We start from the raw sequence: 16,078 nt of genomic DNA on the forward strand, positions 1-16,078 counted from the left end.
GAAACAGGTATCGTCATGGAGGGTACCCCGTGATGCGCGCTCACCTTCACTCTCCATACTAGCTGCTTCCCGTCTGCTTCCTCCTTCATCTGCAACTCGAGAGAACCGGTTCTTGTTTCACTTGTTGTTTTCAATCCTTCTGTGGTGCCAAGGAGCTTCTTCAGTGGCATGGCTTGTGTATATATTCCTGTTCAAAACTCTGAGGAGGAAGTTAGGGTTTCGCTCGATCAGCTCCCTAGAGATGCTTCTGACATACTTGATATTCTCAAGGCCGAACAAGCTCCTCTTGATCTGTGGCTCATCATTGCGGTTAGTATCAACTTCTACATACTTACCGTGTTTTTGTCTGTTAGCTATTTTCCTAGTTTAGGTCATTCGCAGAATTTTAGAATTTTCAGAAGTAGAAGAATGCGTTTGTGTTGTAATCGTCGGCAAGCAATGCTATTTGTCTTCACATGATGGGTTCAATTCTGACGAGTTTTAAAAATCTATTAATTGAGACATGGCTTTCTAATAAACTGTGTTGCATTATGGATCAAATACCATTGCTATTTCTATTAAGTTTACTTTGACATTCATGTAGGATGTATTTTGATGGTTGGTGGTTGCCCGGTAGGTAGAAGTTATAGGCATTTTGTCATACAGTATATCACATATCAATCTACTGCAACATTATGTACGAAAACATTATTTCCTAACGAGTGTGAATCTATTTCTCTTTCACAAATATTGGGCAATAGGAGTATGTTTTTTTTTTTTTTTGTTTTTTTTGTTTTTATAACATAGGAGTATGATTGTTAACTTAGGAGGTCATTCATGCATTGTCAACTTAAGGAAAAAATATATTCAGGCTTTGTCTTTCTTGAGTTGTCTTAGAGGTTTGATATAGTCTTGACTTACTTTTCAATTGCCTTGGAGGTTGTCTTCATTGTTCGACTTAGTAGGTTTGCATGTCGGAGATCCTTCATCAATAGTAAAAGTATAAGTAGTTGGCTGTATGGGTAGGAGAAATAGGATGTACTTCTTTGCCTGAATAGATCTGAACTGGTGCATTATGTGGACCTGCTCACCTATTGGCTAGTAACCTGTCCCAACCATTTCATCAGAAAAGAAGGAAGAAATCAGATTGAAAAATCTTGTATCATGTTATGGTACTATTTATTAAAGTTTATAGAAGTTCCTAATTGTGAAAATCTTGGCAATTGGAAGTCAAGCTAAAAATATAGTAGTAATTTTTCTACTTCTGTTAATGTCCTTCGTGTTGTTTCTGCCATTGTTATTTATTTATTTATGAGTTCATTGTCAATTTTCCATCCAATTGCAAATTGGAAAGCTTCAATTACTTGGAAAAGAGGTTCTTAAAAAAATACACCGAAAGGCCTGATACAATTTTTATCTTAAGCTTTTTTTAGAATATTTTTTATTTTAACTTAAATTATTGGTCAGTACTGCCACTTACTGCTTTGGGGGGATTTAATCCATAAATTCTAAAAAGAGAAACTGTGGTTTCTGTATTATGTGACGTTTTCATATCTAATGCTTGCAATACGAAAAAGAACATAGAAAAATTGGGACGGATGTAGGTTCTACATGGTCAGAGAAGGAAAGGGTGATTTCTGTGACCCTCTTGGCTTTTGTATGAGTGCAACAAAAGTTGGAGTTGGCAGTTTTACCCAATTTTCTGTTCTCCCGTTTTATTTGCCTGTTTATAAATGGATACAGAAGAAAAGTCTTTACATAAAAGAATTTTCCTATATTTAAATACTGAAGAATCTCTTGTTAATTAATATCTTATGGTACAAGTTCATTTGGGGATATCCTCACCTAATATTACAAGGATATGGAAGCTCTGACAGCAAGTGGCTGCATGGGGACCCCATCTTTGGCAATTTATCTGAAATTCTGTTGGCTGATCTGAGTTCATGCTGCCATGGCACTGTCCATGATGAACAAAGTTTTCTGTTTCTTCTATTACATAAGTAACTCATCTCAAGGGATCTGATTTGTTTCTCATCTAAGCAATTAATATAGTAGAATCTTCTTCAATACTGGTGGTGAGAAGTCTGAGAGAACACCTTGACAGCAGTGGGAAGGGGTCCCTTTTTGGCATCTGTTGAGTCGCATACCCCAACTATTCCTGAGTTGGTGAGAAGGATGGATCCACTGCTGTCCCATATGATCCCATCAACAGCTGCTGGACTGGTGTTACTAAAGGAATTACTTGCTCTTGGTGGGGACCAAGGTTTAGTGGAGGGGGAGATGTAGTTCCTCAAGTTGATTATTATCTTCCAGTGTCTATGGATTAGAGAGCTAGAAAGAGGGGGAGTGTTCTTCAAAGTCTTGCCTATTAGGAGAATGGAGTGGTGGATGGCTTCAATGACACTTCTATAGTAGCTTGCTTGAAGAGTGCTGAAATGTTTTCTCCTGCCATAGATGCCAGCAGACAGCTGACTTGGTCAGCTTCCATAGGATGTTATTAGTGGGGGAATGCTCTTGAATAGAGCTGCCTGGGAAAACTTGAGAAAGCTGCAGGGAAGCACTCACTTGCATCAAACTTCTTAAGCATGGGACCCCAAACCTGAGAATTGAAAGGCAGTGGAGAAGTTTGAGGTCAGCTGTTTCTTCCACATCCCTACTTATTATATACAAGTTCTCAGTTACCCGCTGGCAGTTAGCTTCCATGCTAAGATGGCTGTAAAATTATGAAGAAAAGAGAGTTGAGAGAGAGGAGAAATGAAAAGAAGTAGAAATAAGGGTTTGAGATAAAAGCATAAGCAGCTCTCGATGGGGTAAATCACGAGCTCCATCTTGGTTTTATTAACTTAAGTGAGTTGAGATCGAAATGACCTCTCTATCCCTCATACAAGAACTTCTTATATCTTCATAATTACATGTCCGAATACTATGCAATTGGACCATAGACTGATATAAATGAGCTGAATCTACTTGGCCCTCACTGATACATACACACTTGGGAAAATGACCAAAATAGCCCTTATTTTATATTTATAAATATCATTGGAAACAATACATTTGGGATGCTGGCTAGTGCTGACTTGATTTGGACTGCCCTTCTAGCCAAGGAGAGAAGCCTCCCCTTTCATGTTGTTATCTTCTTTTCAAATCTTTCTTTGATCGGATTCCATGGATGCTTTATAAGTCTGCCAATGAACAGTAAGGGCACTACATATGTGAATGGCAGGTCAATAATATTACCTTCCAGTACTTAGCCATCACATGTAGCCTTGAACTGTTGATGTTGACCCCAAAATCCCAAATTCACTCCAATTTAGCCTTTGCCTTGATATTTCTTTAAAATATTCAGAAGTGCCTTGATGTTGATAATCTGATCCTCTGGGCCTTCCACTAAGGCAGATTGCGTCATCTGTAAATTGTAAGATGGGATTTTGCATTCTAGCTTCTTGGGGGTGGAACCTGGGTAGGGGAACCTTTGAGGTTCTCCCATGATGTTAAAAAGAAATGGAGAGAGGAGGTCTCCCAGCTTGAGTCCTCTAGTGCTTCAGAAATAACATTGCACTCTGCCATTTGAGAATTGAGTATGAGGCAGGTCACAGAACTTGAATTTATTTTCTCCAATTACATTTAGTGCCCATTCTATGCATAACAAAGTCCAACAAGACCCATTGTCCAACAGATCCAATTTACCCTGTCAAATGCTTTTTTCATGTCTTTAAGTTTATAGTGTGTATTTGCTACCTCTCGGTAGCTTACTTGTATCTTTTTCTTGCTCCCTCCCCTTCCTTTGGGATGCTAGCTGTACTACCTCCCCTTTTAATTAAAGCTCTCTTGCTTTTTTTTTTTTTTTTAAAGTGCTTTTTATATGTCAAAGTTTACTAATATGCTTTGTTTGCCTAAGCTGCACTATAGCTCAACAAGTTCATGAACTGTGAGGGCAGATTCCAGATAGCTTACTTGTATCTTTTTCTTGCTCCCTCCCCTTCCTTTGGGATGCTAGCTGTACTACCTCCCCTTTTAATTAAATCTCTCTTGCTTTTTTTTTTTTTTAAAAAGTGCTTTTTACATGTCAAAGTTTACTAATATGCTTTGTTTGCCCAAGCTGCACTATAGCTCAACAAGTTCATGAACTGTGAGGTCAGATTCCAGAATTTGCTAACCACATAGATAGGTGCTTTGATACTCATTCATGACATAAGGCAACCCTTAATCACTACAAAAGTTTCAAAATTTCTGTATGAAAATTCTCAGACCACAAAGCAAAGCCCTAAGCTCAGCTTTTGTCAAATCACAATTTCCGAAGGGTGTAGAAAAAATTCCCGTAAGACCTGTCTTAAAAAATCATGAAAACCCCCCTACCTTATGCAAGACCTGGATTACCTTTGCAGCTACTATCAAAACCAACCTTTAGGAGGAAGCTTCCAAGGAACAACTCTACTCCTCACTGGATTAGCATAAGCGACCACATCCCTTTGATAAAAGCACAAGGCAAAACTGAAATAGGCCTGAAAGATGGGGTCTTTACTAGTTCAATATTACTTGTAGTGAATCATAAGGTCCACCACCCCACCTACTGACAGTGAGTTGCTTTCAAAGCTTCTAGAATTTCTATCTGCCCACAGCCTAGATGGTGGCATAAAATTTGAATTAGAAGCTTGCAATACAAATTAGAGGCGAAAGTGGGAAATAGAATTGACAATCAAATTTTTGCAACACCACACTTGATATAGCAAAAACAAAGGGTCTGAAAGAAAGTATGATGCACAAATGAATTCAAGTCCCAACAAAACTTACTCCTAGTAGCTTGGACTACTTGCCCACAAAAAGGAGTTGGTTTGCGGTAAGAATATACCTTTAGAGGCACACCAATAAAACAAAAAACTTTTAGGGAAAGTGGACTCTTCCATACTACGGTTGAAGCCTAATACCATTGAATTTGTGGATAGATAAAATGAGAATTAAAAAAAGCTACAATAGATGCACACGAGGTAAACTTCTAAATTAACTCATCTTCTCCCCTACCCAAAAAAGAAAAAAACAATCTCGAAGGGAATGAAGCCAAGATGTCATCACCTATTTCATTATTGTGTCGCCCCCTCTAATTTAGGTTCCAACCTCCTTTTGCAAAAGAATCACTAATGATGATATAAGTATCTTGCACCAAGTAGTATAAGAGGGGAAAAGGGTTCAAGGGCTTAGATTAACTCAAGTATTGAACCAAAACAATTATCCAATTTCCATTCTTCACAAGAAACTGAATATCCTGCATAGATAAAAGTTTTAACTTAAGAGTAGGTCTCCAAAGACTAGACATATTCCACGAGACTATATCAAAGGGAAACCTAGTGTGCACTGAATAGCCATATATAATGGAGATAATAGCAAGATCCTCCAATGAGAAACTTGGTTTTGAAATTCATTCTAGAAATTGAATCTTTTAGCTCCTTGAGATGGGACATAAATGATGCAAATTGCAATTTCTTTCCCATTGATCATGGCCCCCATACATATGAGTGTACTATTTCAAAAAGATTACTACTCTTGGTTTGATTAAGTGGAAATGATGTCCAATGGTGCTTCCCTAATTGACAAGACTCATACTGAAATGATAAATTGAATGGTAAATTTGGAAATAACTGAATTAGCTTTGCCGGAAAGATGTCTTGATTGTAGATTGATAGAATACTTAATTAACCCTCAAAAAACCTAAATGAGAAGAAAAGAAGAAACAAAGATGCACAAGATAGCAAGTGGAGGAGAACCAACAAGAATTGGCATGTGAAGGTGGTGCCAAAATAAAAAAAGCAAGGGGGCGTGTCCTTGTGGGCAAAAATGGGATTTACACCAATTTTTCATGTGGAGCCAACTCTTGGGTACCTTTGGAATTCCAAGAAGCTAGTCAAAGCAAGTCAAAAGCAATCTTGAGTTTGTATTTCTTGTATTATTCTTTAGAGATAGGGTCTTTGTCAATTTAGCAATCTCTTTCATTTTTCTACAATTGTGTAATTTGATTTCCTTGATCTATATAATTGAAAATCCTAATTGAAGTAGGAGTGTCCTAATAGATGTAAAGGAAAAACTATAAATAGAGGAGGATATGATGAAAAAAGTATTTTTTTATGGAATTCAAAAAAATAAAAAAATTACAAAATGAATTATGAAAAAAGTATTGAAAGCCAAAAAATTTATTTTAGTTTACTCTCCCTCAATCCTCTTCTCTCTTTTCTCCTCTCTTCTTCTCTCTTTTCCTTCTACTTCTCTTTCTCTCCCTCTCTCCCTCTCTCCCTCTCTTCCTCTCTTCCTTTACTTTACTTCTTTCTTGTTCCCTTCTCTTTAGTTTCAATCCTCTTATCCTCTCTCTTTCAATTCCTCACAATTTTTAGAAAAAAGATAGGATCTTCCTCAGGGGGTTGAATCAAATTGGTATCAAAGCAGTCCTTCTTTGGGATCCTCTTAATCTCTGCCATACTCGAATAGAAGATTAGTTTGGCTGGACTACGGATCCGACAATCTTATCAGATTATCTACTTCACAAGAAACATATTTTATGTGATAATGTTATACTTGGATGAAAGATATTCAAGTCTAGTTTCAAAGGAAACAAGTTTCAAGTCAATCCGATGTCTCTGTAAAGAGATATCACCGTTCGAGTCAACTAGGGTTCTACTAAAGAGTGAAGCACATCAAGCAACTAGATAAGATTCAAGGTGAAAGCTTTATATATCAAATTATGTATAAAATTAAAGATTTTTGAGTCTACTTTTTGGAGAAACAAGCCGTTTGGTATTATGAGCTATATTCTGTGTGATATTAGTATATGAAGCCATAAAGATTAGTTTTACCGAAACTTTCTTCTTTCTTTTGTGAACCCAATGGACCTATCCTTCCCTTTCCCTCCCCCATTACTTGAAGAACCCTAAAAATTATTTATTCACCATTTTTGACTTTTTTTTACCTTATTTGAGAGTCCTATTAGGTCTACATCCATCCATAAAAAAATAATATCCCTACATCTTAGGAGAAACCAAGTCCTCCCCCCTATTTCTCTCTCCACCTCCTATTTTCTCTCCCAATCTTCTTATCTCCCAACCTCCTTGTCTCCTAACTTATTCTTAGCCAATGCCATGACCCTAGACCTTTCTAAATTATATCCCAGCCCCTCTAATCACTTTCCATTCTCCAAAAGTACCTCAACAAAAAAAATAAAAAAATAAGGTGCATGGAACAACAACTACAACATGAGGTTGTTGCTACTCACAAATTTAATCCGGAAAATTGGACAAGTCTTTGCACAAAAGTGGAGAAACTTTCTAGCTTGGGACACGAGATAGATTATTTGACTAATTTGGTGAAAAAGCTCATTCAGAAAAGGGTTTATAAACCTTTCTCTCATTATCAAGGATTGTTGTACAAATAAGCTTCAACCAGGTTAGTGCTTGCTTTTGTCTCTCCACCCCCTCCATCACCAATCACTTTCCCTTCAACCTTATCACCTACGCCATCTCCACCAGACCAAAATTACCACCCAACACCCCAACCTTCTTTCTAGTCCTCCATTTCAGCCACGACACCCCTTATCCACCACATTCATACTTTTCTACTCAAACTCCCACCTTAGCCATCTACAATTTCACTACACTAACGTAATCAATTCCAAACACCACCCTTATATCCCACCATTACTCACCTTGATGCCTCAATAGCCCAAACCTACCACAGACACCACTCTCACTATCAATTGAGCCTACTTCTGAACTGACCCACAATTCCAATTCACACTACATCTCTAGAAAACAACCATTTCCTCCACTCCCCAACTTGTGCGGATAACCAATGTCTTATCCGCGTACAACTAATCCAACTCTCTCATATTCTCCATCCATCTTTGCCACTCCTTCTCCTCCCCAAACAAGTCATCTCTACCCCACCACTACAATCATGAAATAAACGACGAAACCATGCGCTACAAAACTACTCTTTTAGTTAACCACCCCCATGATGATCCCCACCCTATTCCTTGCAAGAGCCATACCACACATTACCACTCCATTTCCAAACTCAACCCCAACTCAACTCACCTTTTCAAACCCAAACTTGCTCCAACAAGAAAAATTTCACTCATACCGACAACTAAAACCCTGCCTTCACGCCACATGTCCCTCAGACATTTAACACGACCACCATTTCTTAATCAATCTCCTACATATTCTAAATCCTTACAACCCATGTTGGCTGAACTTGATTTTCTTAAATACAATGCCAAAGTTTCCCCAACTAATTGGACCTCTGTAGATGAACAAATAGTTCAGAAAGTAGTTACTTTAGCACATGGTTGGTTATCCGAAGATCTTGCCATCAAACTCATCAAGCATCACCTCTCCTTAGCATAATTCTGGATGATATTTCAATATAACAAGCGTTACCAAAAGTTGCTCTTCAACCCGATTGAAGAGCACCACCAATGATTTTCCCATTATCCAACGTTGAGGGTAAGGTTGGTCATTAATGGGGGTGGTATGATAGAATACTTAATTAACCCTCAAAGGAACTTAAATGAGAAGAAAAGAAGCACAAGATAGCAAGTGGAGGAGACACCAACAAGAATTAGCAAGTGAAGGTGCCGCCAAAAGTTGGGCGTGACTTTAGAGTGGAATTTACAACAACTTTTCATGTGGAGCCAACTTAAGGATACTTTTGGAGTTCCAAGAGGCTGGTCCGGTGGGCATTGCCGATTCTAATACTGCTGAAGTTAGTGCTCTGCTGTTCGGCCTCCAAATCTTCAGGGATCGTCTCCATGGCAAGTTAATCATTGAAGGCTACTCGAAGATGATTATTAGTTGGTGTTCCAAAGATAGCTTTCCCCCTTGGCGCTACTGGCCCATCACTGATAGTATTGTTGACTTTGTATCTTATACTCATTGTTATTGGAATCTCATTCCTAGATCAGCCAACTCTTTGGCTGATAAATTGGCAAAATTCGGAACTTCCCAGCAGTCTCTCATTGTTTGGGAAGGCTTCCCTCCTTTGTAAATTGCTCTTTTGAGATTTTGTCTTAATAAAAATCAGCATCATTTAAAAAAAAAAAAGAGGCCGGTTAAAGCAAGTCAAAAACAATCTTGAGTTTCTATCTAGAGCTGATCAAGGACGTCGGTTTCAATACCAACTACTTGACTAGATGAAGTCTGATGTCCTGAATGTAGAATTGGTCCAAACTGGTTTACCAAACTTGTTCCAACACTTATTAGAAAATGATTTGTGCATCCACAATATACACACTTTTTATCACCTTTACCTTCGCCACGATCTCTACCCATACCAGAACCATCATAACCTCTGCCTCGCATAGAGTTTGATTGACCTTGAGTATGCTGAATATTGAGGGCAACAACTTCCACCCCTTTATTATCTTTGCTGTCCTTTGATGTCACAGTTGTCTCTGCATGCATAACCTATTAAATGCCTTTAAAATTGATGGTATATCATCTAAGGCAAGTAATTGAACTCTAGCTGCATCAGTGTCTGGTCCCAAAAGATCCAAGAATTTAACTACATGAATCTGCCCTTATTGTTTTCTGAGCTCTTTCTCATTTGTCGTGAATGGATGATAAAATGCTGGTTTCTTGTAAAACATTCTGCAACTCACTATAATAGTTAGTTATTGTCTTGTGACCCCTCTTGAAGCTACATAATTTTGCATAAAATTCATAAATTCTAGAGAAGTTACTATATAAAAATTCAAGAGACGTCCAAATTTCCTTCGCTGTTTCACATCATATTCTGGCTTCTGAACTTAAAATCCATGCTGTTGAGTAACCAGGTCTATTACCTGGCTATCCTCTGCGTTCCTATTATCTGCATTAGGAATTGGTGGATTACCTTTAATGTATTTAAACTTTCTTATAGCTTTGAGATAAATCCAAACAGATTTAGACTAAGATAGTTTAGGCCATTCTATTTCTCAGCGGTAATAACTATAGTATCTTCCTTCATAAAAAAAAACTATAGTATCTTTTATTATGAAAAAAATAACTATAGTATCTTTATCTTCCGAACTCCCAAATTCTCTTGCAAGAGTAATTATTTCACCAAAATCAGCCATAAAGAATTAAACCAATCAACACCAATAATAAGTAGTTGTCACAATTTGATGCTTGCACAAGTAGTGTGATCCCACGTCAACAATAAGGGTTTCCAAAGTAACTCCAAACCTTTCATAAAAAAAAAAAAATTAAATTTTTTTTCATTTCATAAAAAAAAAGTAACTCCAAACCAATCACAATCATTGAACATGAGAGGCAGCAAGATCCAATTTCGATATCATAAACAAAAATATGGCTGATGTCAGCCTTTTTGATAATGTTGTAGGCTCCAGGCACAGGATTGAGATCCTGCACTAACTCCAACTGTGATATTCCTAAGGCACAACTCTCTAGGGGCAAAAGTCAAGCATATAACTGCAGTGGAATTCACATGGTGTCTCAACGCCCCCCCAAAAATTAAATTCTTCATGTGGAGTGCTTGCCGCAACAAGATTCTCTCTGCTGACAATCTCAAAATTCGTGGCCAACTCAGAGTTGACCCCATTTGCCCTTTTTGTCATGCAAATGAAGAAACTGTCAGCCGCTTGCTTCTATTGTGCCCTTTCTCTTGGGGGATATGGACGTCAATACTTAGCAGAATTGGGCTCCATCTCTGCTTCCTTGAGGATTTGGCTGCACCTGCCGAATGCTTGCAGGGACACCTATCCCCAGTCTTGGGAAATTGATGATCTCTGCTTTATCTGCATTCATCCCCTGGGGTCTTTGGCTTGAGCGCAATCAAAGAAGATTCAATACCAAATTCAACACTCAAGATAGAGTCATTGAAACCATCTCAGGCAATATTGTTACTTGGCTTCACTCTCGAAAAACCTTCTCCCCCTTCTTGGGATCATCCATTAGAAATAATTGGAGGTGCCTTGCCCATCTCCACATTTCTTCAAAGCCCCCAGTCATATGTGAGTGGACCCCGCTTCCTGATTGAGTCCTTAAGTTGAATTTTGACAGATCCTCTCTCGGTCACCCCGACTTAGCCGGTTTCGGTGGTGTGATTCGTGATTCTCTTGGGAACCAGATTGTCTCCTTCTTCGGGCCTCTAGGTATTGCGGACTCTACGATGACTGAGCTTCAAAGTCTTCTTAATGGGCTTCATGTTTTTTGTGATCATTGCTCCGGGCCGATCATGATCTAGGGAGACTCTAAGGTGGTGATCGGCTAGTGAGAGAATACCTTCTCACCTCCGTGGCGCCATTGGGATGCCTTTTTTGAAATTTTGGATATTGTCAATCTTTTTTATTGTTTTTGGTCTCTCATTCCGAGATCAGCAAATTCTGTGGCTGATGCTTTAGCCAAACAAGAAGCCTCCTTGCAATCTCTTGTTATCAGGAGTTAGCTCATTTTTTCTCTTAATAAAATGACATTTCATAAAAAAAAAAAAAACTACTCTTTTGGGAATACAACCCGTCAACCTTAGGGTTATGACACAAAAGAAAGTGGAAAAGTCTAACCTTGACTTTTGATCAATAGGGAATCCTGAAATTCCTCTTTCTTGGAATGTGGACACGTCAGAAAGATGCGAATTGAGTGCCTTAAAAGCTCTGAACCTGAACCTTATTGCTCTGTTACCATGTGAAAAAGAAAAATTGAAGAATAGATGAAGAAAGAATAGAGAGGTGAGAGAGAGAGTGTGTCAGCCAGCACTTGTTGGAGGCTCAAATGCGACCCCCTCTTCTATTTAATCTCACTTAAGTGAATATGATGTCAAGTTACAAAAATGCCCCCACGACTTAAACCTCTCTATCTCGCAGCAGGCGCCTTTCTCATTTTCTTTTTTACAAATTATTTGTTCATGTGGATGTCGCCTTGTTTTGACAAGTTGACTATTATGCTGTTTTTTGCTTTTCTGATATTTTTCTGTGTTCTTGCAGAGAGAATACTTCAAACAGGGAAGGATCGAACAGTTCCGTCAAATTTTGGAGGAAGGATCCAGTCCTGGTACTATATTTCTTGCTGAAGTTGATGGAAATGAAAATTGGCTTTCATATGCTATCATCTTGTCATCCTAAAATAATTTGCAATATGTTGTTGGATTTTATACAGTGCAGTTTATTCCTTTTAGTGTTTTTCTCACTCAACAAATGACTAAGTTGTGGCCTTTCTAGGGATGTTATATGGATATCATTGGCTAGTGGTTCTCTTAAATTTTATTCTTTTTTTATGAGGTACTACATGCTAAATTTGTAAACTTATTTCCTCCAAAATTTCTTGATTCTCTTGACATTTGCTTTGCAGAAATTGATGAATATTATGCTGATGTTAAGTACGAGCGGATTGCCATCTTAAATGCTTTAGGAGCCTATTATAGTTATCTTGGAAAAATTGAGACAAAACAAAGAGAAAAAGATGAACATTTCATCTTAGCAACTCAATTTTACAACAAAGCATCAAGGATTGACATGCATGAACCTTCTACATGGGTTGGAAAAGGTTAGTTTTCTTCCCCGAAATTCATTTGATGTGAAGTATTTGGTCTACAAGCTTTATTTAAGACATTCAGTTCTTTTAATGTCTATGGTGCGTTTCATCATTCATTTGAGTGTTCAAGGGGACATTTTGTTGCTAATGGTATTTTACTTTGAAAGATTTTTGGTCTAGTGCATTTATTGTGGGTTTCCAGTCCTTAACTTTTTTGTTTTTTGTTTCTCTATTAATAGAAAATTTCCATCATTCAAAAAAAAAAAAAAAGGTTGGATTATCTGCAGCAAAATTGGTTTTTCTACATTCAAATACTGCTCTTGTGCTTCTTAATCAGGTCAGCTTTTATTGGCTAAAGGTGAAATGGATCAGGCTTATGCTGCATTTAAGATTGTGTTGGATGGATACCGGGATAACGTTCCTGCTATTCTTGGGCAGGTGCTTATTCTATCATTGATTCCTTTAGCAGAAAAATCTGTGCAAAAATGGTGTACATTTTCTGTCAATTTATTGTGGCTAAAAAATATGTCAATGGTCACTCTTCTATAGCTTTGTTCCATCCCATGGAACATGGGCTTCACCTTCTACAATTACAGGCTTCTATCATATGCATCATGTGGAATATTCAACGAGTCTTTCTCGGGATGTTCTATGGCCTTTTACACTTTTCTATGTTCTTTTGCTCGTTAAATTTCGCATTTTGAGTTTTCACTTTTAGATTTAGTCTTTCCTTGTGATAGTGAGTGGTCCTTGGTTGTGATGGGATGGTTCTTGGAAGGGCATTCTGCTTTGGAGATTTTGTTTGATTCATGATGAGATTATGGACATGTGTCGATTGGTGGTAAACTTTTAGTGAAAACAGGATCAGAGGTTCTTTGGCCAGGATAGGGTTCCAATGCAACAACTTGTTGAGAGACTCATTTGCCACTGAGTATTTGTAATAATTTTTTCTGCTTTTGTATTCTTTTTATTTTCTGTACTGTTGTGTGTGTGGTGAGAGAGAGAGAGAGCACCTAAGCTTCACTAAACACACGTAATGAACCTGTGAGAAAGGAACTAAAGTACACAATTACTATGATAAAAAATTTGAAATGCTTAGTTATTGAAGCTGATTCATCAGTGGTTATTTCATGGGTTCTTTTGGAAACCCCTCCTTGGAGATTTGTTCATATTCATGATGAGATTGTGGAGAGCTGTTGCCAACTTTTTTTTTTTTTTGAAATGATGCTAAATTTTATTAAGAGAAAGCTCAAACGAGCGAAATACAAGGGGGGAAGCCTTCCCAAACAATGAGAGATTGCTGGGAGGTTCCAAATTTTGCCAATTGATCAGCCAAAGAATTGGCTGATCTAGGAACGAGGTTCCAATTACAATGAATGGATGACACAATGTTAGCAATTCAATCAGTGATTGGCCAGTGGCGCCAAGGGGGGGAACTATCTTTAGAACACCAGCTAATGACAGTCTTTGAGTCTCCTTCGACAAGTAGCTTGCCATGGAGGCGCTCTTTGAAGATTTGGAGGCCGAATAGAAGGGCACTCACTTCAGTTGTATTTGAATCAGCAATACCCACTGCTGTCTCTGAAAACACCACCAGCTCCAGTCGGCCTAGGGCAACCTAAAGCATTACCATCGAAATTGAGTTTTGATGCAATCGCAAGGGGTGGGTTCCCAGGTGGCCATAATCGAATTCCTACAGGGGCCCGCCATATGCGCGATCAAGCCCCAATTTTCCCGAAAGGAAACACCCGATAGAGAGGCAAACTCCTTCCTAGTATGTAACCAACTCGAGATAAGGTCCACTGCCTGAGAAGCTGTATTATCCGGGGTGCTAGCCTTGGAGTTGAATCTCTGGTTATCGAGCCATAGGCACCATGGGACATGTGCAAGGCATGCCAAGAGAATCATCTTGCCCAACCTAGGAAGTCGGATCCCCATAACCATCTCATAGGTGCCAAAAAAGGTCCTGATGTAGCCCCATTTGGAGTATAATCTTCTGAAATATCTTCATCTAGACTTGCCAAGAAAAATCACAATGTAAGAGAACATGATGGCCTGTCTCGTCACACACACCACAAAGGGGACAATTACGATCAGGGGCTGTGTAGTGTCTTTTGTGGAGGTTGTCAGAGGTGAGGATCTGTTCCCTGATGGCCATCCTCATGAAAAATTTGATTTTACTGGATGTTGAGAGCTTCCATGCCAGGTTAACCTTGTGCTCATGCATGCTGTAATGTTGTTTTCTGATATGAGAGTAGGCGGATGCAACTATGAATGGGCCATTAATGCTGGGCTTCCATGCCAGTTTATCAACTGCATGCTCACGAATAGTAATGCTGCTGAGTCTGGAGAGGAGAGAGCAAAAAGCCGAAGTTTCCTCATCATTTAATCCTCGGCGAAACTTGAGAGCGATCTCTCCATGAATCGGCCACTGAGCAAGAGAGGTCTCTTGCCACCCTAGAGAGCCTTGAGATTGACAGATTTGATAGCAAGCTGTGCAATAGATCTTCCATAGCTTTTAGTGGTTAATTTTTTTCTTTTTCACCTCCGTTAGCATTTTATTTTTTCTATTTTTCTGCTTTTTGTAAATTGTGCAGTGAAAGTGGCTTCTCCTGCCTTTTGCTTGTGCGCCTTTTCTCTTTAATGAACTTCTCATTGTTCTAAACAAAGAAGAGATTGACATGCCCATCGGACTTTAAATTATTTAACACTTTCCATAAATGAATAAAAAAGATTGAAATGCTCATTGGACTTTACATTATTTAACACTTTCCATAAATGAGAAGACAGTAATTTACTAATATTTTTATTTTATTTTTATGTTTCACTGTTATCTGTATGAGATTTCTGCACAATCAGGCATTCTCCTAGAATCAACATACAAATAAGTAATTGGTTAAGGAGGATAAAAATGCAAAGAGACATTGAGTTGGGGAGGATGCGGAGGATCAATCACTATGTTGGTGCAGAAAACTTATGTTTTGAATACTCTTCTGGTTTTTTTCTGGTATTAGAAGTTGGAAGAAATGCAGGCTTTGAGGGTGAAATCACCATTGTAAAAAATTGTAGCCTCTGATATATAGTGAATATTTTGTGAATATTCATATTTTCTGTTAACTGAATTTCGCTCGGGAATATGCTGTCAAACTTTGTTACATTAGGTGTGAAGGTTTAGCACAGGGGTATGTTATAATTTAAAATATTTTTGGGGGCATAAAATTTTTTAATAACCCCTATTTGAGATTATGATGTTTCTCTCTCCATGCTGACAAGGAAGCTACTTTTGAAACCTGACAGCAAAGAGTCGCTGATCCTTTAAAAATTGGACCTGTCAAACCAACAAATGCATTGGCTTGGCACACACATTGCACCTATTCAGTAGTTTGCGGGCACTCTTTACATGTATTAGCTCTTCTGTTCTGACAGGCTTGTGTACACTTTTCCCGTGGACGTTACTCTGAGTCTTTGGATTTGTACAAGGTCAGTATCTAGTGCTGCTCTTAACTTTGTAGCTGCTCATAATTTTTTTGTTTATTTTATTTTTGTAATTAATTTGTGAGTGGTGCATTCCTTCTCCTCTTATTAGCATA

At 38.3% G+C, this 16,078-nt stretch overlaps 1 protein-coding gene across 1 annotated transcript in view; it reads left to right on the forward strand.

Moving 5' to 3' along the window:
• Nucleotides 1–16,078, forward strand: part of LOC137959703 (protein CTR9 homolog) — a 49,154-nt gene continuing 33,076 nt past the window's right edge. Inside the window, exons 1-5 of the mRNA XM_068807033.1 lie at nt 1–309; nt 11,942–12,008; nt 12,306–12,500; nt 12,826–12,926; nt 15,915–15,968. Of these exons, the coding sequence (XP_068663134.1) occupies nt 169–309; nt 11,942–12,008; nt 12,306–12,500; nt 12,826–12,926; nt 15,915–15,968 (558 nt within the window). The 5' untranslated portion in view covers nt 1–168. The remainder of the gene's footprint in view (nt 310–11,941; nt 12,009–12,305; nt 12,501–12,825; nt 12,927–15,914; nt 15,969–16,078) is intronic.

This window comes from Aristolochia californica, unplaced genomic scaffold (assembly GCF_029961685.1).
Source record: "Aristolochia californica isolate CCGP_79_NKW_82.1479 unplaced genomic scaffold, dmAriCali1.0.hap1 SCAF_3, whole genome shotgun sequence".
Lineage (NCBI taxonomy): Eukaryota > Viridiplantae > Streptophyta > Magnoliopsida > Piperales > Aristolochiaceae > Aristolochia > Aristolochia californica.